We start from the raw sequence: 23,753 nt of genomic DNA, 5'->3' as shown, positions 1-23,753 counted from the left end.
CCACTGCACTTCATTTTCCTTAGCAAAAACTACCACAACGTGTATGTCTGTGTCTTTGGGGGGGGGGGGGGGGGGGGGGGGGGGCTTCCTTTGTTTTAGTCTGTTTTTCTCCTAAAGCGAAACCCTCAGCTGTTTGTACAGAGAAGAGTTAGCCAGTATTTACAACAGCCGTCTCTGTGGCAGCAATACTTGCCAGACAATACTGCTAGCTAGTTACTAAGCTGGTTACATGTATGTACAACAAATATACTGTTAACATGGCACAAACATCCTGTACATTTGATCGTGACAGATACTCCCTTCCTTTTGACCTTCACCATACATTTACAGGTACAGAGACACGTGTTCAGATTGACCTCTTTCTTATAGATCTCTAAAAGCAAGTTGCAAGAAGTATTCTATAGAAATGAGGCATGTGGCTTCTGAAAAAAAAGTTTAAAAAAATCACAGAATTACATCTGAGAGTAATTTTACAGAATAAGTATTTATAGACATATATTGCCACCTTTCTACTGAGCTCCAAACCTGAGAAAATGACATAAAAGTTTCCAATGTTTTCCAGCAATTTGGGCAGTAGAAGCCAAACTCTTTAACGTGCTTGTGAAACACATCTACCGAGCGTACAAAAGCACGGGCTTTTTTTCAACACATCCCCGTATCATAGGTGTCACAAGGAGAACAACGCACCTCACAAATCTTTCTGTCAGCTGATTCACAAAATCAAATATTTCATGCCAGTTCTGCGCTACGCTCCCCGATCTGCAAAGGAAACAAAAGCACATTAGCAGGCCTGATTTAAGGAACCCGGGCGAGGAAGGGTGACAGTTTCAGCGCGCAACTGGACAACACAGCCCCGCTTGCTTTTCGAGTTATTTCGAGTTACCAACCCCGGCTCGCGGTGGTACTCGCCTGCGGGTTTTGTCACGGTTTGTGGAGCTCAAGCGTGGCACAGCGCATTCGGTACACAGCACCCCGTCCCCAAAAGCCCATCGCACACCCCCACACACGCACCGGGAGGCCCGCCAGCCTCGCTCGCTGCCCCCCCCACGGCCCCCCGCGAAGGCGGGCAGTGCTGAGGCGATCCGTCACCTGCCGGCTTCACCCCACAAACACAGCGATCAACGGCTGCGGGGGAAGGGGGGGGGGGTTACCTCACAACCGCCCCCCCCCCCCCAAACCCCCATCCTTTGGGTCAGAAAACGCGCCTCGGCGGAACCCCTCCCCGGCCGACCCCCGGGCACACCCCCCCCCCCCCGCCACACCGCCGCCCAAAACTTTCTGTGCGCCCCTCACAACACCCCCCCGTTCACCCGCGCGCCGCGGCCGTTACCCCGCGGCGACCGTTAGCCCGTAACGGCCGGCGCGAGCGCGCGCGCGGCGCCCCCCGCCCCCAGCCCCGAGGGGCGCGCGGCCGGAACAAAAGCCATCCCCCGTGCCCGCCGTCCCCGCCGTCCCCCGTCGCCCCCCCCCCCCACCGGGCGGCCCTTACTTGTCCAGCACGAAGTACATGTCGAAGGCGCCGTGGCACGACGGCCCCGCCGGGGCGGCGGCGGGCAGCAGTAGCAGCAGCAGCAGCGGCGGGAGAAGCAGCGGCAGGGCCAGCCGCCCTCGGGGCACGGGCCCCGCCATGGGGCCTGCAGGCGGCGGGGAGGGGATGCGGGGACGCGGCGCTGCCGTCCTGCCGCTCAGCGGGCCGCCGGCGGTTGCTGAAGTGGCCGCCCCTCGCCCGCCGCCGCGGCTGGCCCGGCCCGGCCCGGCCCTCCCCGCCCGTCAGCGGCGCTGCCTGAGGCGGGGGCCGGGGCCGGGCGGGCTCGGCGCGCCCCTCTGCGCCTGTGTGGCGCGGACCGCCTCCCGCAACCGCCCGGCCCCGTCAGCGACGGCACTGAGCCGTGCCCCCCCCCTCCCCCCCCGGCCTCCCTCCGCCACAGGCGCCTCCCCGACGGGCGGCGGCCCGCCGCTGACCCGCTTGGCGTCCCCGGCCGCCTCTCCGGCAGGGCCCGGGAGGGCCCGCCCCGCGCCGGGGGGCAGCGGTGAGGAACCGGGCGGGGACGGGGGGGTGTCCCCGAGGGCCGGCGGGCCCCGCGGCGGGGTGAAGCCCACCCGTGGATCGGTCGCGGGGGGGGGGGGGGGTGGGGGGTGGGCAGGAAGGTGCCGCGGCCCGGCCGGGTCGAGCTCGGCTCGGGCAGGCTCGGAAAGCCCTCAAGAGGTGACCGAAACGGATCGGGACACGCCGGGAGCGGTGTTTCCTCCGGGCTAACAATGAAAACGCGTGATTAAAACAACACGCGTGGCTCCCTGAGCTCTTCCCGGCGTGGGAGGGCGGGCAGCGGCCCCCGGGCCTTCCCCGGGGCGTTGGGTCCTCGGCCCGGGCCAGCCGCCCCTCCGAGCGGGCGTCAGCAGCCTCCTGGCATCCTGTGTTTATTTTTTATTATTTTCTGATAAATCTCAGGGTTCTCTGCCAGCGGTGCTGCGTGTGGAACACTTTTCCCCATCAGCAGCCAGCCACAAGCTGTTGCCGTCCGCATCGCGGCCCTACGTTTTTTTTAGCCGTTTTCTCTCAGAGCCAAACTGTTGCTCCGGGACCACGGGCGAGGTAACCCTCGAAACGCGCTGGTTTTACGATAGGCTTCGCAAAACTAAATATAGAGCAGACATTTGGTTCGAAGCATAAGCCGGACCCATCACCGTGAACATGAGGCACCGCAGAAAGCTGCGAGAATATTATCTTTCTGATTTTTTCCATCTGTGGTTTCAGATTTTCACAGGAGGTTCGAAGATGGTTAATAATCTTAAAATATTATCTGAAGCCCCAAAAGATGCGTGAATTTTCTGTGAAGAAAAATGCTAGTCATGTGACAAACTTCATAAACCAAAATTATCTCCTAAGTTAAAAATAAATGTCTAGCCTGTATTTCTTTGTTTCCTTTCTGGAGTTTTCTCTACGAGCGCTATGTGGCAAGCAGCTTAGAGGACTTGAAATAAAATCGATTATTGTTTTTTTCACCATTTGTGTGGCCGGTGTTTTGTTGTAGTAGCATCTGCTTTGAGCAGCTTTAATTTACAGTGGACTGGCGTGTGCCGCTCCGATGCGCGGAAGCCGCTCCGATGCGGGGCTCTCAAGCACCAGAGACCTCCGGAGACTCCAGATGAGGACCAGCCTCAGGGTTCTCTCTCATATCACGTAAAGTTACATTTTACTGGCCAAGAAACTTGCGGGAGCTCTCAAAAGCCTGTCCCCCATCATAACATCAGTCACGGGAGCAGTGAGTCAATACGTCCGTCCGACTGTGGAACCATAAAACACAGTTGAGGGGTGCCCTGTGCCTTATGACAAAACAAAATATGTTTCCTTCAGAATCTGACTTGCAATGGGAGTGGCCGGGGGGTGAGCAATTTACCAAGACAAAAATCCCCCGGAAATTCCTGGTGCCCCCATCACCTGCCAAATAAATTACTCATGGGTCGGTATGAGTTTGTGACTGGCGGCAAGCTGTCACGGCCTTGTGGCTTTTATTAAATTAATGTTTTATGGGGCTGTACAGAGGATATTACCTGGAACCCCACCATTTGTTCCCAAGATGCTCTTTTTTTGTTGTTGCTGCTTGTTTTTTCCCCTAACAGTGACTATCTCATTTCTTAGGCTGACCATCTTATTTACATTTTCGTCTCAACAGTCACTGCTCCGCTGTCTGTTTTTAATTTGACGAGAGCTCCTCGTGCTGCTAGGCACCCTGCCGGCGTCACGCAGAGGTGCGGGTGCTTCGGGACCCTCCCTGGGAGGACGGCTCGGCTGGGCGCAGGCGCACGGGAGCACAGATGAGAAGGAGAGGAATGAGCCTCTCAGGAGTTACACAGTACATACGGAAACGTGCCGGCATAGGTACATACCAACCTGCTCGTGCTCCGGCCACCAAAGCGCGGCACCGTGCCTTACTGCGGGTCGGCCTTTGCACCGGGAGGGGAAACAGAGCGCATCTTTGATTCAAGGCGGGGGTTACGCAAGAAAAGTTTAAAGGAGAAACCTGTCGTTGGTGTTTCCCCCGGGCAAGCAGTGATGTGGCTCTTGGGAAAGCAGGGCTCACTGCACGCTTCCCCAACGGGAGCTCTGCTTTACCGTGGGTGTAAAGGCTGGCGTCCTGCTCGGGAGAGTCCAGGCGGCTTGAGCGGCAGCGGTAGGTGAGAAAAATACACACTAGTGGGGGGGCTGATACTCGTTATCCTCCTCGAGCCTCCACCTCTCAGTCAACATCTTTCTTTTTCATGCATGATAAAATACAAGAAGAACCCTGCATCAGTCACGCCAGCAGGAAACTGGCAAAGTTGATATCTTTAACATCCATCTTCTCCTTGTCACTGCTAACAGACAGGTTTCCCAGGCTGAATCAGAACTCCATGCAGATTTTTCAAGTATTTTCTTGTTAAATTGGGTCACAACGCAGTCCCAGCGTTGCGAGATGAAACAAATCATTTCCGTTTCCCCTGCTGCAGACTTTTGAACAACCTTAGTCTTTAAATAAGTGCTATTTCTTATGGAAAGAGTGACTTGAGGACTGCGGATTGCGGTCAGTGTTCTCCCTGTGCAGTCAGATTAAGCCCTGAACACATTTAATGTTCAATATGTATTGGTGTTCCAATTTTCCAATATTCTTTTTTTTCTGTATCATTTCCGTTTGCTATTAGTGCAAATAGAAGACTCCAATGAAGTGGCTCTGTCAGGACATTCGAATGGGAGGACTGAGAAGAGCTTTACGAAATGAAGCGTGTGAAATAAATACACAAAACTACACGCTGTTACAATTCCATCCGATACCTATACCGTATCTGCACACCTTAGTCTACCAGTGATTGAAAGTTTCATCTGCACAAATGCAAAAGAATTGGTTTTTAACCAAGACAATGACCTAACAAGGATCATGCGGCTCTCGCGGGCCGTGTAGGTGAATCACACACAGTGGCTGCTCCGAGAAGGATCTTAAGCCTCTCCTCTCTGCAAGAGGAGCTGGCAGAGTCGGAGCCGAAGGCGGCCTGCCGGAGATCTTTCATTTCATCCCATTTTCTGCCGTCTTTGCGTGGTTTCCTGCGGGCACAGCGCACCGACCTGACATGTCCGTGTCGGAACGCCTCCTGAGTGCCGACCCCAATGCAAAGCCAAACCTCAGCGCGATGCACGTTGGAAATTTCACAAAAGTCCGTGGGCCAACAGTGATTAGTGTCAGCCGCAGCTCTGGCTCATGAAGTTCCTCATGTCTGTGAGCTAGCAAGGCTCAAGGGTAAGCACGCGGCGTTTTACAGTCCCTGCGGATGCACGAAACACGGAAGATTGGGGACCGAGCAGCCTGTGCTTTGCCAGGGACCCCACAAAAGCGAAGGCTGATAATCCATGATGTCTCAGAAGCGCTGCACGGTGCCGACCTCTTCCCCCTCTCCACCGAGGCGTGCGGTACGGCACAGCGGGCTTTCCGAGGGTTTCCAGACCAAACCCAGCTGGCAGTACGTGTCGTGTCATCCAGCTCTCGGACCTCGGACCTCAAGCGCCTGGGACTGGCGGCGCTTGGAACGAGCTACCCCTGCCAGCTGGGGATCTGTGCTAGCCAGGCTTTGCTCTTCCCTTCTTTCCAAGGGTGGGAACGCCTCTCTCAGCCTGTGGTTTCTGCTGAAGTAGCAGATAAATCACGCCGCTTGCACTGGAGTGGCTGGACAAGAGGGAGATGGGCACGGAGGTACCGGGTGGGAGCACGTGGCTGTTGACCCATCTTTGGCTTCATCTACACAAGGGTCCGGGGACCTCCTTCCCCGCTGCTCAGAACTCGTTAGAGGCTGCTCGCCTCTTTCCCTTCCTCCTCCACCGCCGCAGCGCTGCGAGGAACTCGCGAGCTGCAGTGCCCAGCCCCAGCGGGACGGGCGTTTTTCACGGTGCGCAGGGGAACACGACTGCCCTGATGCTGGATTATGTACGAACCGTCGGGAAAGCAGACGCGAGGGGCTGAGCGGGGAAATGCTGCAAGGTGTCCCTTAAGCTGGACCCTCCTGCTGCTCCCCCCAGCGCCTGTGGGGACATTCGCTTATGTCCAGGGAGCGGGACGGGGAGGCAGGAGCAGAGAAAAAGGTCACGTCGCAGCAGCGGAGGGGACTGCACGCTCTCGCCTGCATGAAGAGACCAAGTGCGGCTGCAGACCCCTGCCCCAACCCCGGGAGAGTCTCCTGCTGGCTCTGGGTATGGGTTCCACAGCTGGAGCAGCAACAGCTTCCCCCGGCTCAGCGTCCCGTCGGTCTCCAGCGGAGCTCACTGGCACAAGGACCTCCTTTGCACTGGTTCCGTGCGCCGCAGCGTTCACCGGCGGCCGGGACGCAGGCAGCAAGTACAGACAACGAAAAGAAGGTGGCAGCTATTCTAGAGCAAGGAGACCCGTGGTCATTTAGAACGGAACTCTTAAATACAGCGTAAAAATAGCCCAGCAATAGAAGCAGAAGTTTTCGCATGGAAGGTTGATGCTCAGGTGGACATAAGTTTACTGCCAAGGTTTCCTGCAGAGAAAGTAGTAAACGGTGCAGTTTACAACACGTGTGTGGTTATACAACTCCTTCCTTTTTTCTTCAGCACTTGCAGATGACTTCCCCACATGTTGTCCCTTAAGATCCACCCACTCCACCTTCCTTTTGGCCCAGACCGGTCGGGAAGACCTCAGGCAGACTGTGTTTGCCCCAAACCGAGCTCAGCGTATTTCGGAAGTAGCTGGAGCAAAAAGTGGGACCCGTGAGTTGGACGTAAGCGGGCTGTGAGCCTGCCCCTGCCCTTGGGTCCCTGTTCATGCTGCACCGGAAATACGGTGCTTGGCGGTGGGAAGGACTTCATTGCTGTGGTGAGGTGACCTCAGCGGGAGGAGAAAGGACCTTCGGGCTTAACAAAAGTCAAACAGTGGGTTGGTGACCACAGAGGCTGCGTTTTCTATAGACTGCGGAGGGTTGGGAGGTCTTTGTTGCTCTTTAGATTCAATTCTGGTCCAGGACAGCAGGGTAGAGCTTGGGTACCGGGATAGAGCTGCATGAACCAAAGGACGGGGGTGGTGCTGATGTGAACCCTTGAGCCGTTCCAGCTTAACACGGAATTTGACTCAAGGCAGCCCACAGGAAAATATTTTTCTCTCCCATCACAGGATATAAACAACACGTGGAAGTCTCATGCTCTGCAAAAGGAAAGAGAAACCAGATTGACTCCCGGAGGTTCACAACACGCAGCAGTTTTTCGGGAGCTGCCTCCTGGAGGCTTAGCGACACAAATCCTTTTGCCCTTTTACAGATGTAGCCTCGTGGTCTGCGCTCGTCCTGTAAATCAGTGTATAAATGAATAAATAAAAAGGATAACATTGAGTAACACAGGAACTCTCATGTTAGTGTGGTGTCGCATGTATCCTCCAGATGGAAAGTATCTGTCTAGACAAATCTGGGAATTGTGCAAGCTCGGAATTCCTGAATAACCATTCCTTTCTAACATCATTAAACAGTTTGGAATACCCACTGAAAATACACATGAAAACACGGGGGTAGGGGAGGAATAACAACCTCTCAACCCCCAAAACTAGGAAACCTAAATATTAGCAGTCTGTTGGGTGAGAGAATCTATGAAAGTGAGAATAGAGAGCGATGTCGCTAGTGTGCGCATATTGGACCATTAGTTGCCCATATGAGCCAGGGATGATCATCAGTGCGCATTCCTGGTCTCGGCAAAGGTGGAGAAGGCTGCGTTATTTTTTGGGGCGATTATCTGCTGGCTGACTGCCCGCACCGGGGCACCGAGCTGTTTGTTTCCCCTTTTTCAGGGCTGTTTGTTTCCGCTGCGCTGAGATGAGCAGCAGGAATGAAAACAAAGAAGGAACGACGGGCTGTCCTGCTGAAACCCATCACGGAGTAAAAATAAATCCTTCTTGGCCCCGGAGAGAAAAAAAAAAATAAAAAAAGGCGTGAAAGCATGATAGAAAGCGTTGAACTGTCTCCCTGCCCCGGGAACCGCTGCTGGCTGAGAGCAGCACCGAGGGATAACTCCGGCCGGGATTTCAGCACAACTCTAGAGTTGTAGTGACCCTTTTTGGTCTTCTCGGGAAACAACGGCCCCACCAGAGGAGGCGGAGGAATGAAGTAGGCAGCAGCTCTCCCCGAAGAACAGTGCATCCCATAAAAAGGACAATACATTTCCGTGTAGTATACGAAGTAGGGGGGGGGAAGCATAAGCGGGGCTGGGACAGGCTGTGATCCCGCAGCCACCCGGTTTGCCACAGTTTTATCCCTAGGGGAAAAGGACCAAACCCCTTCTGGGGCGCATCCAAACACAAACGCAACTTTTGTTCTGTTTGGGGTTGTACTGGTTAAAAAGTGACTAATGTTTGTCTGCCCGGCCTGACCTCTTCGGGGCTGCAAGGGAGAAAGAGAACATTACGCTGTGAAGCCACTTTTGTCTTCCTAGGCCCGGGAGAGAAAAGAACAATTGGGCGGATAAATGACGAGACAACTGCTTATACCGCTGTTCGGGGGCAATTATGTAAATATTGATGCAAGGGCAGCTCTGCAGGGCCGGGGCGCTGCCGCAGGCCTCCCCCTGCCAGCGCGCGCCAGCCACTGCTGCATCCACAGCCTGAAAAGCAGATGTGCCAATTTCCTGCGTTTGATGATGATGGGTCCTAATTGCGCCAGAGCCGTGGCAACGTCCTTTCTTATGCACGACTCCTAATTTCGTTTCATGAAGTCATCTGCGCAACGTTCTTCCGGCGTGCGCGATCGCGGTCGAGTGACAGTCACGAAGAGCTCTGTGCCCCGCAGCAGCCGCGGGTACCCGCGCGCCCCGTTTGCACTGGGGGGGGGTCTCTGGGCACAGCGTGCCGACCCTTCGCCATCGGCGTCGTGGTCATGGCGGTGTGTGAAATTCACTCCCGTACGTGCCGTATATGCTGCCAAAGTCCCGTGTATCTCCTTAAAACTATGGTTTAGCGGAGCGTAAGCTTTTGCCGGCCCGCAGCCAGGGATACGTCGCACCCGCCGCCGGTCACCCACAGCTCTGCGTCGGGACACAGCGCGCCGAGACACCTTGCCCGTGCTCTGGCCAAACGTAACTCATTGACCGTCCGGCCAAAGCCCGTGGGGATTTGGGTCTGTTCCTCAGCTTTCTTCACCCCGGGCAGGTCGGAGCGCCGGCTGCCTTCTCCACCGTGTTATTTCACCAGGGGAGAGTTCCTCGGTGGCATTGTTGCTGGCGCTTTTTTCAACAACTTTTCATGATTCTGCTGTCTGTCTCGGAGGGCCACGTCATTCCTTTCCGTGTTGTCTGCCAATTTATTTGGCACTTTTTTCCCCCTCCTTTTTTCCTCTTTTTTTTTTTTCCCCCCCATAATTTGAGGGGTTCCCCGATTTTGGAGTTTCACAGTGGAGCATTTATCTTATTTATTTAAACAGGGGCTTTTATAAGTTTTGGAAAGGCTTTTAGCGTGGGGTTTTGGCTTTTTTTTTCGCAGCTTATTTCTTGCGTGACATTTTGAGGAAGCATCTCGGCGGTTTTGAAATTTTTTTTAATTTTTAAATTTTCTCTTCCTTTTCTTTCCCCCAGCAGCTCTTTGTGGGATTTGTTTATTTATCTTTCCGTGCAGGTTCTGCTATCCGTAGGTGGGGGTCACTGCTCCCGATTGCTTCTGGGGCCACCTGTGTCCCCCAGCAGCTGTTAGGCGTTCCCTGATTGCAGGTCTGTGGTTATAAAGGTGGAAACCTGAGGGCCATTTCTTTTTTGCTGGGTATCACCTGGGGGATGTGCTGCTGCTGGTGAGGGGGAGTCACGCTCCTGCAGCTCAGCGCGGAGAGAATTTGGAGTTCTGCGGAGCAGGGAGAGGTGGAAACACTGCTTCCAGAAGATGAGGGCTGTGCAGTAGCGGGGCTTAGTGGCCGGATGGCACGTGGCTGTCCATGGCACCATAGCTCCAGGAGGGGCAGCTGAGGAGATGCCAGAGCTTTTGTGGAGGTCTTGTGGAGATCTTCCTGCAGGTAAGAGCCAGGGCGTGTGAGAGGAGGGATGGTTGCAGGTGGTGCTGCCGTGAGAGGTGGATGGAGGCTCCAACGTGGGGCAGGTTGGCAACCTGGGAGCTGGGGAAGGGGTCTTTCTCTGCTTTCTGGTCTTAATGGCCGCTACCCTGATAACGAGGGAGGAAAGAAGGACTGCAGAGTGAGGCGCTGGGTGCTGAGCACGCAGGGCAGGGAGATGTCTGCTGGAGAGTCTTCAGGAGGAATGAAACAGCTCAGGTGGAGGCTCACCTTAAAGTCTTTGAGCAGATCCTCATGGCAGGGCAAGTGTGGGAGGAGCAGAGCCCCAACAAGTCCCTGGTGGTCCAGGATGCCGTCTGGGCACCTGAGAGGTGGAGGCAGTGCTGCGGTGGAGAGACCTGGGCTCTTCAGGAGAGGGGTGGGGAGGAAGGGGAGAGGGATTGCCGCGCACACGCAGGAGCGGCTGCGAGGTGTGGAGCTGCTCAGGGGACTGGGTGACGGGCTGGCTGCGTGCTGGCGGTTGGGATGGGAGGGCAGCACCGTACTGGGTGGTGGCAGCAGGACATGGAGAAACCTGGTCACCACAAAGCCAGCTGGGCACTGGGGCAGGGCAGCCCGGGGAGGAGCCATCTGCACCCTTGAAGAGTTTTAAGAGCTGACGAGTCAAAGCCCTGAGTTTTGGTCTGGACTTGGTGTTTACCATGCTTTGGGTAGGGATTTGGACCATCTGAGGCACTTTCCAGCCTGGTTGAGTGGGGGATTTTATTTTTTTTGGCTTAAAGATACGATGTGCTTTGGACGTGCAGATCTTAAACTTGGTTGCAGTGGTGTCTTCTGCTGCCTTGCGTAATTTCAGGTTAGCAAAAACTTCTCAAGCAAAATGGAAACTCCAGTCCAACCTTCTAGAGGATGTGTTTGGTGAAAACCAAATTTTATAAAGTAGCTTGGGATTTCTACCGCGGTCAGTCTTCTCGTTCTGTGTGCTGTCAGAGGCTGTGGGTCAGGAAGGGTGCTCGGGGGAGTGTGTGCCAGCTGAGTCACGGCCGTGCCAGGTTATTTACTGGCCAAGCCACAAGTAACTCCAGCGGATGTCACTCTTACTCGCCCTACCTGGGTCAGCAGCTGCCCCAGCTGCATGGGGCATAGGCATCGTTCTGTGCATCGGTGTCACTGTACTTGGGACAGGAGTGAGATAGTTGTGCTTTATCTTAACTGACTCATATTTAAATTTGTGTGACTCTGGATTACCCTTTCCTCGATTTCTCAACACCTGAAAAGAAGTTAAACTTGTACTATGTAGCGAGCAGTACTCATGTCCTGTTTTCTGTAATTCAAGAGATGATCCTATTTTTAACCTTCCTGTGCTGAGGGAGTTATGACAGAGGTGGAGAAGCGTTGTCTGGGTTTCCAGATTTCTTTTAAAGCAGTGATGTTGGCAGAAGAGTAAATAAAATTATCTGCTGTGAACAGGGTAGCGTCTCCTCACCCAGAGATGAGCAGATGAAGCAGCTTTGGAAGGGTTTCATGGTTTTAGTGCCTTGGACACTCTGTTAACCAAGGCTAGTGCGGAAGGCATTTCGGTGCCTCGGCTTACCGGGCTGTAGAAGGCGGCATGCCCAGCGTGGTGCTTTAACCCCAGCCAGCAACCGAGCCCCGCGCAGCCACGCGCTCCATTTACCCCTGGGGGAAGGGGGGAGAGTTGGAAGAGTGAATGTGAGGGAACATGTGGCTTGAGATAAAGGTAGTTTAATAAGTAGACCAAAAGCTCGTGCACACAGGTGAAGCAAAACAAGGAATTAATTCCCTGCTTCCCATGGTCAGGTGGGTGCTCAGCCGTCTCCAGGGCAGCAGGGCTCTGTCACACGAACCGTGACTTGGGAAGACAAACGCCACCACTCTGAATGTCCCTCCTCCTTTCCCCAGTTTATATGCCGGACACACTGTCCTGTGGTCTGGAATAGCCCTTTGGGCAGTGGGGGTCAGCTGTCCCGGCTGTGCCCCCCCGGCCCATGGCTGGCGGGGTGGTGTGAGGAGCAGAAAAGGCCTTGGCCCTGTGCGAGCACCGCTCGGAAGTAGCTATACCATCCCTGTATTAACACTATTTTCAGCACAGTTCCAAACCAAAGCCCCATACCAGCTACTATGGAGAAAATGATCTCTATCCCTGTCAAAAGCGGCAGACATAGCAATGGTTTGGGGGAGCATTTACGGTTGCCATAGAGTAACAGTCACGGGAGAAGAGCTGGGTTGGTAAACCGTCATCCCGACGTGGCAGTGCTTCAGCATTTATGTTGAGTTCTTGTGGTGTTTTGGCTGAAAAGAAAATTATAAACTAAAAGTTTTATTCAGCAAAGCTAAACAAGAAGCAAAATAGCTTGTGGTACGGAGGCTGACCCTCTCAGTGCGCTTCTCCGGTGTTTTTGGAAAAGTACGGCTGACTGTGTGGTTAAGGCTGAAAAGCTGATTGCAGAGGGAGACTTGACAATGGGAAACCCAGCGCAATTTCCCGCATGACACCCAGCAAGTGTCCAACCGCTTGGGTTTCCGCTTTCTGTCTGTGAGACGGTGACTTGGTCGCTACCTGGGGTGTTTAGGAGACAGTGCCCAACGAGACCCGATCTCTGCCGGCGTTTCTGTAGCGCCAGCAGCAACGTGCCACTCGCTTGCAGGGGATGGACACCTTTGTTCTTGTACCCGTGTTTCCTCGGCCATGTCCTGCGCACGGTTCCTCTCTGGGTTTGTGCCTTCCGCAGAACTCCTGCCGGGGTGGCTCTGCAGCGCCTCGGCGCCGGCATCCCTCCCCGTACGCATGGCGGCGGGCGCCTGCCCGGCTCTCCCTCCGGCAGCAGAGAAGGCAGGCTGGCGTGCCGTCGGCCAGCGCCAGGGCGGGCTGGTGCTGCTTCTACCTGCCTGCATTGCCCGTTGCCCCCGGCTAGTTCGAGGAGTGCCCCGCAGTTTCTGCGTGGAAGCAGCTTTTCCTCTTCGTTAGGAGACCATGGCAGCCCAAGATACTTGTTGCGAAGCACGTTCAGGGCGGGAGGGGCGTCAGTCCCTGCTGAGGGTGTGCAAGTAAGATAAGGTTGAATTTACTGGTTAACTCATTTCCTGAGTGGGAGACGGTGATGAGTCAGCGTGTGTTCACCTGGGCCACTCGGGGACACCTCACCCAGACATGAGCAAAGATGCCCCGAAGCACAGACCCGCTACGCTGCGTGTGCCCCGCAGCGGTCCCCTGCCAGCGCCCGCCCACCTCCCTCTGCTCAGCAGCATTTATTTGCTTGGGATTTTTTTTTTTTATTGTCATATTTAGGCTTTTGTGCTCCTGACTTGGCAAGAGCCTGTGGCACCAGCTGCCCCTCGGGGAGCGAGTCCGAGTCACGGCGGGCTTGGAAGGGTACGTGGTGCACACAGAGCGGAAGGAGTGGGCCATGGTGTCAGCTGGGGCGGGAGCAGGCAGGCGTTTGAGTTTGGGACCCGTCTGCTGCCCTGCGGTTGCGGTCGGCCCCTTGCTTTTCCCAGCTCTGCCCCTCCTTATCTGCAGGAAGTCGGGAATAACCCCCATAAATCGTGTCCTGTAAATCACACCCTGCCCATCTCTGCTCTCGTGAGCCGCGTCACGGGAACCTCCATGACCAGCAGTGGAAGACGCAGCTGAGTCACCGCCTGGCTGCCTACTGTGTGGCAAACTATTTGTATGCCCTGGCCAAAAAAATAAAAAAATCAGTCATTTTCCGTCACTGTTTTCCCGCTGCAGGACTGGCTGAGCACACAGCACCCCCTTTTCCAGACAGGGCGAGTGACAGAAACGCGGGATGCGCCTCTGCCTGTGCTTGTTAGGAGCAAGCTGTAGTCGGGCAGCTGCGCGGGGATGCTGGTGTGCGACAGGCTGTCTCACGAGTCAACAGGAGGACGGATGCGAGAGGTCCGAGTCACCCGGAGACTGCCGGCCGCGGCAGGCGCACGTTTGCAGGGCCGCGCAATCGCAGCGGTGGAAGTAGTTCCACACAGCCGAGGTAGCAAACCCTGCTTGTTATTAGTAACTGCGCCGGTTTTATTAATACCAAAGTCTCCCAGTGCAGTCGTTAGGGAAGAAAGGGTGTATGTGCACGTGTGTAGGCGCGGACCATAACGCTGCATCCCGGGAGCCGAGGCAGTACAGCATCCCGGGTACGTAGGTAAATCACCCAAACCAGACACGGTTTTTAACTTGAAATAAACAAAAAAATAACTGTAATTTTTTCTGTGGCCTTGTCTAATGCTTTTTTCCACTGCCCTACCACCTCACAGAAAGGCAGGACACCTCTTCGCTGCTGTGCATCAAGAGAAGGCCCCTCCATCTCTCCGTAAAGGCTGTCAGTGTGTCAAGCAGGCAGGCCCGAATCCGTCCCCGTCTCTTGGTCTTAAAGTTCCTGGGTTTCCTTGAATAAGAAGTAGAAAAAAAAAAAACCCAAACAGCAGCCTCCCCCCAGAAAAAAAAAAAAAAAAACACTAAAAACCCAACCCAAAACCACTGGTTTCTCACCTTTTGTGCTGTGGGAATTGCGATCATTCATCATCTTGTGGGAAGTGTTTCATGTCTTGCAGGATGAAACACTTAGTTACTGAATGCAGCTCATCAATGCAGAACGCCGTGATATAATTTAGAAGCTCATTAGAGATCATAATCACAGTGACAGATGTTGGTGAGAAGTAGGAACCAGTGAAAAGAAAAGGAGGGAGCTCTTTGTCACAAGGATGTTAGTTACAGAAAGGTTTGGGGGCAACATGTCCTGAAATACCTCATGGTTTGGATGGTGATTTGGAAGTTTCCCTCTGGGTTTCTTGGTGCTTAATCACTTGGAAAACAGGAGTGAAGGACGCCAGTATTGAAAGGCCTCACCAAGAAATTACTCTTCTAATAGAGTTATATTTCAAATTATGTCTGCTAAAACATGCTGAAGTTGGGCATGCCTTTACCTTAAGTTACTCGTAGCACAGTAGCCGCGTGCGGTGAGCGCGGCAGGGCCGGCGCCTTTGCAGTGAGGGGCGAGCGGTGCCAATGCAAGGGAGAAACTTGAGCGACTTGATTAATAGCAGAACTATTAACGACTGCCAAAAATCATGTCATTTGGCCAGTTACTGGTGTAAGGGTTAAAGGATTAAAAGACAGATTTGGAGATGTGCACTCTTCCTTTGCCTTACCCACTTCCTTCCCATTGCATCATGAAGATTGAGACAGGTTGCACAGAAATGCATTTCCCGTGCTCTTGGTTGGTGACCACAGCTTTCCCGAAACAGCAGATGAGTATGACCGTGTTGGGGGGGGGATAACCTGAAGTGGGGTATGTCCCGCGCAGCCTGAGGGGGAAGGAAGAGGAGCCGTGTTGTAGCGTGAGCAGCTATATGGAAGTCCCCAAACCAGCGTGAAGGCCTTCAGTCCCTGGTAATGCCACGCACAGTGGTGGTTGTGGCGGAGCAGAGTCCAACCATGAGCTTTTCACGGAGAATCTAACTTTCCTGCTGACGCGCCTGTGCCAGTTTCTCCGAAATGGCCACTAGAATGATCTGGTTTTGCTCAGGCGGTTAGAGCGCCCTCAGAAGGCTGTCCCAGCCGTGTCCTTGCGCGCTGGCGAGCGCAGCGTCCCACTGCTGCTGCTCGAGGGTGGGCAGGGGGTGGCCGCTGGGGGACATCCAGCTGGCACCGCACATGACGAGCGATTGGGAGTTGAAAGCCAATGTGAGAGGCTTGTGTGTGAGCGGCTGGGCAGGGACAGAGCAGTGGTCTCGGGGAAGGCTTTCTGGGTGACGGAACCAGGAGTGCTTTGGCTGTCACTGGAGGGGTGAGCCCTCATCTTTGCTGCTCTCTGTGCCGTGCGACCGGGGGGGGCGAACACTGTAAAACGGCCTGTGGCTGTTGGCCAGCCTTGGGAAGGAAAGCTGCAGAGTTTCGATGACGGAAGTAGGTTAACGGAATCACGATGAGGCTGTCCTGGCATGTGGGCTCGCTGGGATGTGAAGTCACCTGATGAAAACATTGCCCAATAACAAAAAAATTTCCTAGCAGAAAATGAGCTTTCTGTTGCTGCAGTGCTGTTCTTCTGAGGTTTTCCATCTGCTTTACAAACAATATCTGACTGAGCCTAGCAACGCTTCTGTGAGAACAGCATCTCTAGTGACAGCTTCCAGCTGTCTAGCAGACGAGAGCACCCAGGTGCCATGGTAAAGCAGGGAGTGAATAACAACTACGCCCGTTTTACGGAGGGAGGGATGCCGCTGCGAGGCGGAGAGGGACCACCTAGGTGGACGGTTTGACTGCCGAATGTTCCTACGTAGGCACTGAAGAGGTGAGCGGGGAGTGTGATATAAGCTCCTATCAGGAAACATAAGAGCAGATATCCAAATAGTTCAATTAACTTCACCTTTGGGAAAGTGGGCGAAGCAGCTTTGGCCAGTAGCTCCTGATGATCCTTAAACTTCTCTGCTTCGAAAAGTTAGCACAGCCTCATAAACCACGTAGTCCCCCAGGAGGTTGCCTGGGGCTGAGTGTGGCCCTTCCCAGGTCCGCCAGCCCATGCCCGCTGCCACGGCACTGGGGACCCCGGCAGTGCGCCCCCAGGGGGCAGGAGGGACGTCGGGGTGCTGCGGGGCGCTGAGCGCGGGCACAGCCTTGAGCTGGTGCGGCGGCACAGATGATCTCCATAAACTGTGATGACATTAATCTAATGTATGCGTTCTCCTACAAATGTGAATACCAACAAATACAAATCCTATGCAAATAAGGCGTGCGCACAGTATGTGCACATGGTTGAACATCTGAGGACTCAAATATTATATCAGAAGTTTCTCACATGCGTGCCTGTTCCAAAATTCCCTGTTACAGGGCCCTTCTGTGTTCCCATGGGAACCCTCAGGTAAAGGGGGAGAGAGGCACCAGCTGCTCCCCGTGGGTGAAGAGGAGCACCTGAAGCAGGAACCATCTCCTCCTCCCTGGGTTCCTCCTCCTCACCCACGCCTGCAGCCCCGGCGGGCGCCTGGCTGCTCCGAAGGACGTGCCCCCGCCACCGTGGCACCCCTCGGCAGAGGGAAAGGTGGATGGTACGCGCTCCTCGGAAGAGGCAGCGGCACCCTCTGCCAACTGGCAAAGAGCAAGCGCTGGCACGAGCTGCAGAAGGGGAATTATTCGCTCGTTCTGCAGGAGCGCATGTCGGGAATCCCTCTCTCCGGCTGCAGCCGAAGGGGTTGGGGTGTGGGAGCGCCCCAGTCAGGCGGGGAAGGTGGTTGTGCCGGCGCCGCTGCCGGGTGGGAAAGCCTCGACCCTCCTGTGGGGCAGGGAGGAGGAAGCAGCGGAGGGCGGTGTGGTTTGCCGGAGGCAGCGGGAGGGAAAGGAGGGGGAGTGAATGTAGCTCCCCTGTGCGCCCATCCAGCTCCAGGGGAACTCGGTTCGCGTCAGGAAAGGAAAAAGGCAGAAACAAGTGTCAGGTTTGAGAGACCCTTAAGTGCAGAAACAGGATGCGAAGGTCATTCTTTCCTCAGCTGCCGGTGAAAGCTCAGGGGTCTAAGGGGGTTCCGAAATTGAGCTGCGTCCAGTAAAACAAGAGTATGCTGGGTACAGCAGGGTTCGTAGCAACCTCCTGGGAATAATGGGGAAGGGGGGGGGCGGGAAGGGGGAAGTAACCTCCAAGGAGTTCACGTGCAGACAGCCGGAGGCCGTGCTCCAGGTGGAGGCACCAGAAGTGTAGGGATGAAGCCCTCAGTGGAAATTGTCGGTGGAAGAGACGCAAGGACGTGTCTGTTTGTAACCAGAGAACTGCTCAGACTGCTCTTCCCGTTTCAAGCCTGTGCTGCTGTGCGATGGAGGATGGGGATTTAGGAGAGGCAACAAGTCTGTTGAGGGGCTTATATCTCACATAAGGACTCTCCTCCCTTAAAAACAGGGAGCTGTTGTGGTGGTGATGTGGAGGCTGCAGATGAGAGCTCTGAACCGCCCTCTGAAGGGGTCTGTTGTGCCTTCGGCTGCGGGATGCCCACCTGGCTTGAGAAGTAGGGTGCCTGTGGAGACAGTGAGTACCTGCCGTGTTCTTCATTAGTGGGGTTTTGGGTTTCCTCTGATCTGAGCTCGCGGGTGTGATAAAGCAAACAAAGCCGATGTGCCAGCAGCGACGTGATGCGCCTTCCACCTTTCCCCTCACCCTCCCCTCCGTGCCCTCAACGGTTCAGACTGTTTAAAGTGAGGAAGCGTTCTGCTAAATTTTGTGCTTTAAGAAAAAAACAGTGTGTCTGATAGGCAGCAGCAAGCTCCGTGGGATGTGATCCCATTTACTCGTAAGGTAAGCAAGCCACTATTACACGTACAGCCCCCCTTAATAAAAAATAAAGCCTCTGTCAGCGGGTTAAGAGTTAGGGCCAGCAACCCGCGGCATGTTGATAAATCTTCATTCTCAGCCCATTAAATCACCAGCCCGCTCATTCAAGAGGGCTTCACAAGAGGTAGTACCAGACTGACCTTTGCTCTGCCATAAATGCCAGCGTACGTGAACCGGTTCGATCGTCGCGCTCTTTCCTTGGCTCCCTTCCCCGGGGGCGGTTTGTCTCTGATGAGTGCGACGCCGTCTCAGGCCGGGGCGCGGGGCGAGCTGCTTGCCTTGCCGCGCTGCGTCCCCTCGGTGCGGCAGCCCCTTCCGCGCCTTCACACCCTTTTCTCGGGGCTGTCGGTAGCTTTACCTCTTTGACTGTGCTGGACTGTTGGTTTTTCCCCCTCTTCATAGGCTGCTTATCTTTCAAAATATGCTGCGATTGCGACATTGCTGATTTTTCTTTTTTTTTTTTTTTTTTTTTTTACTGCAGTAAGGGAAAAATGTGGCTTTTCTGATAGCCAGATTGCATGTTTGTTTGTTCTTTTATTTTTTGGCTTCTTAGGAGCTTTTTGACGCTTTCTAATTGTCTCATTTTTTTCTAATCCCGGCACTTCTGCTCAAAGCCAAAAATTTTTTATGGTGACTTTTTATTACCTGCTGGCTAGAACAGAATAGAAAGAACAGCTTCAGGCTTAAGGATCTGTGAAAGTAGGAAAACACAAAGGCTAATTTCAAGGCTTTCTTCTGTGATAGAATAGAAAAAAGTGAGGGTTTAAAGGTGAAAGACCTGGCTGCACACAGAGCTCTACCTTAAGCTTTATAACTATTTCTTTTAACTACCAGAGGAGGAAAGCGGGACCCTGGTTAGTATTGCAGGGGAAAAAAAAACTGCCGAAAATGAGTTTCTTGGGCACCCAGACTACTTGCAGCTCAGGATAACATAGCGGGGACTTGACAGGAGCTTTTAGGGTAATGAGTAGGTCTGTTGCGTGCGCAGGAAGAAAGTTAAGCAGCGACTGCGTCAGGCACGAGGTCCCAGTGAGGGGGGGTCTGTGCTGGCTGGGACGGGGTGCTATAGCTCCAGACTGGCAGAGAAAAGAAAAGCGCTCCTTGATCTCTTGGGAGAAAGGCATCTGCCTGTCTTGGATAACATTGTCATGCCTGGAGATGGGGAAAACTTTTCAAGAACTTGTAGAGTGATGATATTTTGCTCAAAAGGCGTGCAGGAGAGTCATTGTTTTGCCGTTTGCTTTTAACAATATAAATAACAAATGAGAGGACAGAAAAGGCATCTCTCAGAGGCATTGCTACTTTTTCCCTCCTCTAATTCCCCGGGGCAGCCGGAGGGTTGCCGGGCTCGCTGGTGTTGCCCGGAGCTGCGGGGTGCGGAGCGCTGGCTGTGGCAGTGATTTACAGCAGCCGCGCTTTGGCCGAGGCGGGAGCGAACCCCACAACAACTCGCTAACGCGTCTGATCACTCCCATAATTTCAGTCTCTCTGTACGCTGATAAACCGCAAGACAGAGGCAATCGCAGTGATGGGGGAATTTAATTAAGTTTGTTGTGAATGGAGAGGCTGAATGTTAAATAGCAACGTTTTGAAATACTTCTTGGTAGCAAAATCTCAAGCGGAGAGGATGGGCTCTTGGCAGATGAGGAGGTGCTGCCAGAGATGGTTAACGGGAATCAGGTGTTGATTTCTGTGTACCTGCTCCTGCTGGCTCTGGAAGGAGTGCTCCTGCCTTCACTGGTGGGTTCTGAAGCGCCTCTGCCGATGCACGGATGCTCTGCATGAGCCTTGGGATAGATTCTGGGCGAGTGATGCTGACCCTATTGAGGGAGAGACCCTACAGTGCTGCACTGCCCTAATGCCTGTGCTCTCACTTCCCACGCTGCTGCATAAACGATGCCAGTGTGGTGTCGGTGGCACTTCTGGGGAGCGACCCACGGCCATGGAGCATCTCAAACCCACGGCCGTGGAGCATCTCCTTTGTTCCTGGGGCGGTGACGGAGCCCCAGCTTGGCAGGATGGATCCCAGCCCAGGTCAGAGTTCGGCAGCTGCCATCTACCTTCGACCACGTGTCTGAAATCATCTGTTTCCTTCGTGACTATTGTTTCCTGGAGCGTATTCCCGAAGGATTTGTCAGCCGACGCGCTTCGCATTAGCCCGTGAGCAGGGCCAACCGGCGGGTTTTCCCTGGGAGGTTATTCCTGCTTGAACGGACTTCACTCTGCACAACTGATGGTGTTAAACGTGGTTCCCTTCCTTGCTTTCATTCCACTGGTTCCAATGGGCTCTCTTGGAGTGCTGAAATAATGTCCGTCTTTGTTCTGGTATGAGACCCTTGTGTAGATACACAATCCCCCCCCCCCCCCCCAAAAGCATCCTTTAAAATAGAGAAAATGCCTTTTCTAAATTTCAGTTTAAATTGATTTTGATGGGAAGGAGGGAGGAATCATACACAGAAGAAAAAAAAATCTTTTAAAATGAGAACCGAAGCAAATATAGTTTAGTAGTATACTAGTTACAGAATGAACAGCATATTGTATGTGCTGTGTTAGAGGTATGTTATGAATAACAAAAGCACTGGAGCATTTACATATTTGTTTTCAGAAATCCTGGCAGTTGGATTTCACCATTCTGTGCCTCTTTGCCAGAATCACTAAACAGTGGTACATATGGCTTCTGAAGTACCATATGCCGTAGAGAAACGTTAGCTGATGCCTATACTGATGCGACACACTATAGTCTTTATTTAGATTTTTTTGCAGTTTTGAACAAAGAATATTAGATCATGCAAAACATTGCGCAAGCAGTATGTAGTAGTACATACAGTAAAACATAATACATTGCACCCAAAGAAAAGCAAACTAAAAAAGGGGGAAGAAACGGTAGTGTTGTGAATTAGAATGCGCACGTGCCAAGAGCTGGATCAGACGGCGTGACACGGTTTTGTACGGCGCAGGCGGGAGCTTTGCTCGTGCTTCGAGAAAAGAGTTAAGAGACAGAGCTCTGCGGACGTACGGATTTTGAATCAAGTCCCAGTTCTAAGAGACGTTCCCTGTTCCAAAAAGTACTTAGGCTTAAATTTAAGTACATGCTTAAAATCCTTTGAGAGCGAAGGAAACACGTGCGTGAGTGCTTTTCTGCACAGAGCCCTCATTGAAAGAGCAGCAGTAACTCTGTTCTCTCCCACATAGCTGCTGGAAAATAGTGACAAAATAGAACGCAATTTTAATGAGTCATGTGAGAAACACCTTGAAAATAAAATGAAATATGGTTTCAAACACCAAGTCCACCAAGTCCAACCTGGAATTAAAAAATAAAATCAGGCTTTTGTTTTGACAGGAGTTTTTAGAATGCTTTTTTTTTTTTTTTCCTGCTGCCTCAACAGCCCAAATAATTACTGTGTTCATGTAGCTGATGTCAATGGAAATGCCGGAGCCTGAGGGGAGCCCGATGCAGCTGCTGTACAGCCCTGGGGGCAGGTGAAGGAGAAGGTGGCCCTGGGGGGAAGGAGAGCAAGGCGATGTTTCCCACTGCCCCGACTCACGGCTGGAGCGGTGTCCCCGTCTCCCCTTCCCCTCTTTTCTGTCTTCTCTGCGTGGACACCACTGCCCTGTCAACACTTAATAGGCTTAACTTTAAGCACTGCAGTAGGTCAAATGGGATTACTCGCATACTTAAGCAAAGGTATAACGTTTGGGGCGGGGGGGGGGGGGGGAGGAGAAGCATCACATCTCGACCTCTTGGTGTGGTTCCTGCTCTTAACGCACCCCCGGTTCCAGTGCCGGAGGATGTCACATCACGGGATTCACACAGCCTGTGCCAAAAGTATGGAACTGTGGGTCGGCAAGTGCTAAACCACGATAAGTGGGAAATTGGGGGAATATAGTTTGCAGACACTTAGTTGGTTGGCTTCAACCAACTAACCAGCACGGGGACAAACCCAGTGCAGAAACAGGGGGGATAAGGCTCGACCCTGAATGCAGCTGGAGCAGAGCCGCTTCCCAGGGAGGGGGGAGCAGAAGGCTGAAAGGACAAGGGCTTACCGCTGAGCCTGCACCGCAGGTGGCCGGGCAGGGGAAAGCCGGGGAGCCAAACCACTGGCTATGGGAAGGGTTGTCTGGTAAGTTGTGGGCAAAGCACATGTGGCATTGGAGACGGGCACCACCATGGCGCAGAGCGCCAGCCTGGTGGTGGAAGCATGGATGTGGGACTGTGGGGGGACCGCCGGAGGGCATATGTGGAGATTTATTAGCACAGGTAATTAGAGAGAAGCCAACACTGAGGGAAAAGCCCATAATTCCTTGACTGGCTGAAAGAAGTAGGAAAGGCACTGGGAGCTACCCATGGTCTTTCGCAGCGGGAGCAAAAGTAGCAGAAGATTTAAAGATACTGAGGCTGTCACAGAAATTCATGCGTGAGGCGAGGACTGTATGCTCTTGTGTGTAGGTAGCGTTTTACACATTTCCTGAACTGCTACTTAAGTGAATGGATGTAAACAGAAATAGAAGTAGGAGTGGAAGCTGCGGGAAGGCAGGCAGGCAGGGGGTGAGGGAAGCTCTCATTGAGCATCCATTTGAGGTCGCTTCCCGGGTTGACTGAAAACCAAATACTGGCTGAAACTCAAACCTGGTTAGGTGGTTGTAATTTTCTGAAGGTAATAAGGGTGGAAGAATAACATCTTTACATCCCTCTCATCCCAAGGTGTTTCAATTCCTTTGCAGGAACAAGAACCTTTACAGGACGTATGAGCAGAGGGAAACGGAGCCTCTCTTCCCGGAGAAGGACGGTAGCAGCAGTGCCGAGCAGGTGCTCCTTCCCTCCGGCCTCCCCATCACTCCAAGGAGAGCGCGGTGAGTGCCCAGCCTGCCCCAGATATGCAGCTGCCCTTTTTAGGCTGTGAACCAACGTGTCAAAACCAGTGCTGAGCCCACTAAGTCACGAGCGGGGAGGTCGCGCAGATTGCAGTGGGTAGACCTCCGGAGAGGAAGGACCACCTGAGTCGGGATGACTATCGAGCAGGTCATTCCCCTGCTTATGACCTGCTTCCCTGGCCGGAGGGGGGTTCTGGGCCTGGTGCCCCCAAGCTGTGGAGAAGTGGGTGCCGCAGACCTGCCCTGTCTCCCCTCTTGTGGGGTTTAGATGCGCAGAAAACCTGCTTCAGAGCTGCACGGGTTTATTTCCCCAAACCAACCCCCACTAAAGCAAGGGAGAAAGCCTGCGCCCAAGTCGGCTGCAGCAGCACCCCGAAGCCCACCCGGGCTGCCTCACTGTTGGATTTCAAACCCACGCTCGTGGGTGCCGGGAGGTGTGAAGGTGTGAAGCTGAGGGGTTGCGGGCCGGAGCCGCTTTCCAGGCTGCCTTGACACACGGCCTCCCCATGCAGAAGATGGTGC

At 53.7% G+C, this 23,753-nt stretch overlaps 1 protein-coding gene across 1 annotated transcript in view; it reads right to left on the bottom strand.

Annotated features, from left to right (window-relative positions):
* ANTXR2 (ANTXR cell adhesion molecule 2) overlaps window positions 1-1,695 on the bottom strand; it is a 107,948-nt gene extending 106,253 nt beyond the window's left edge. Inside the window, exons 1-2 of the mRNA XM_082482536.1 lie at window positions 1,490-1,695; window positions 688-759 (exon numbers count right to left, since the gene is read on the bottom strand). Of these exons, the coding sequence (XP_082338662.1) occupies window positions 688-759; window positions 1,490-1,629 (212 nt within the window). The 5' untranslated portion in view covers window positions 1,630-1,695. The remainder of the gene's footprint in view (window positions 1-687; window positions 760-1,489) is intronic.
* Between the last annotated feature and the right edge of the window lie 22,058 nt (window positions 1,696-23,753).

Source organism: Vanellus vanellus (genome assembly GCF_965231255.1).
Source record: "Vanellus vanellus genome assembly, chromosome: 4".
Lineage (NCBI taxonomy): Eukaryota > Metazoa > Chordata > Aves > Charadriiformes > Charadriidae > Vanellus > Vanellus vanellus.
Note: the sequence above shows the minus strand (reverse complement) of the source record. Positions and strands in the feature narration are given on the sequence as shown.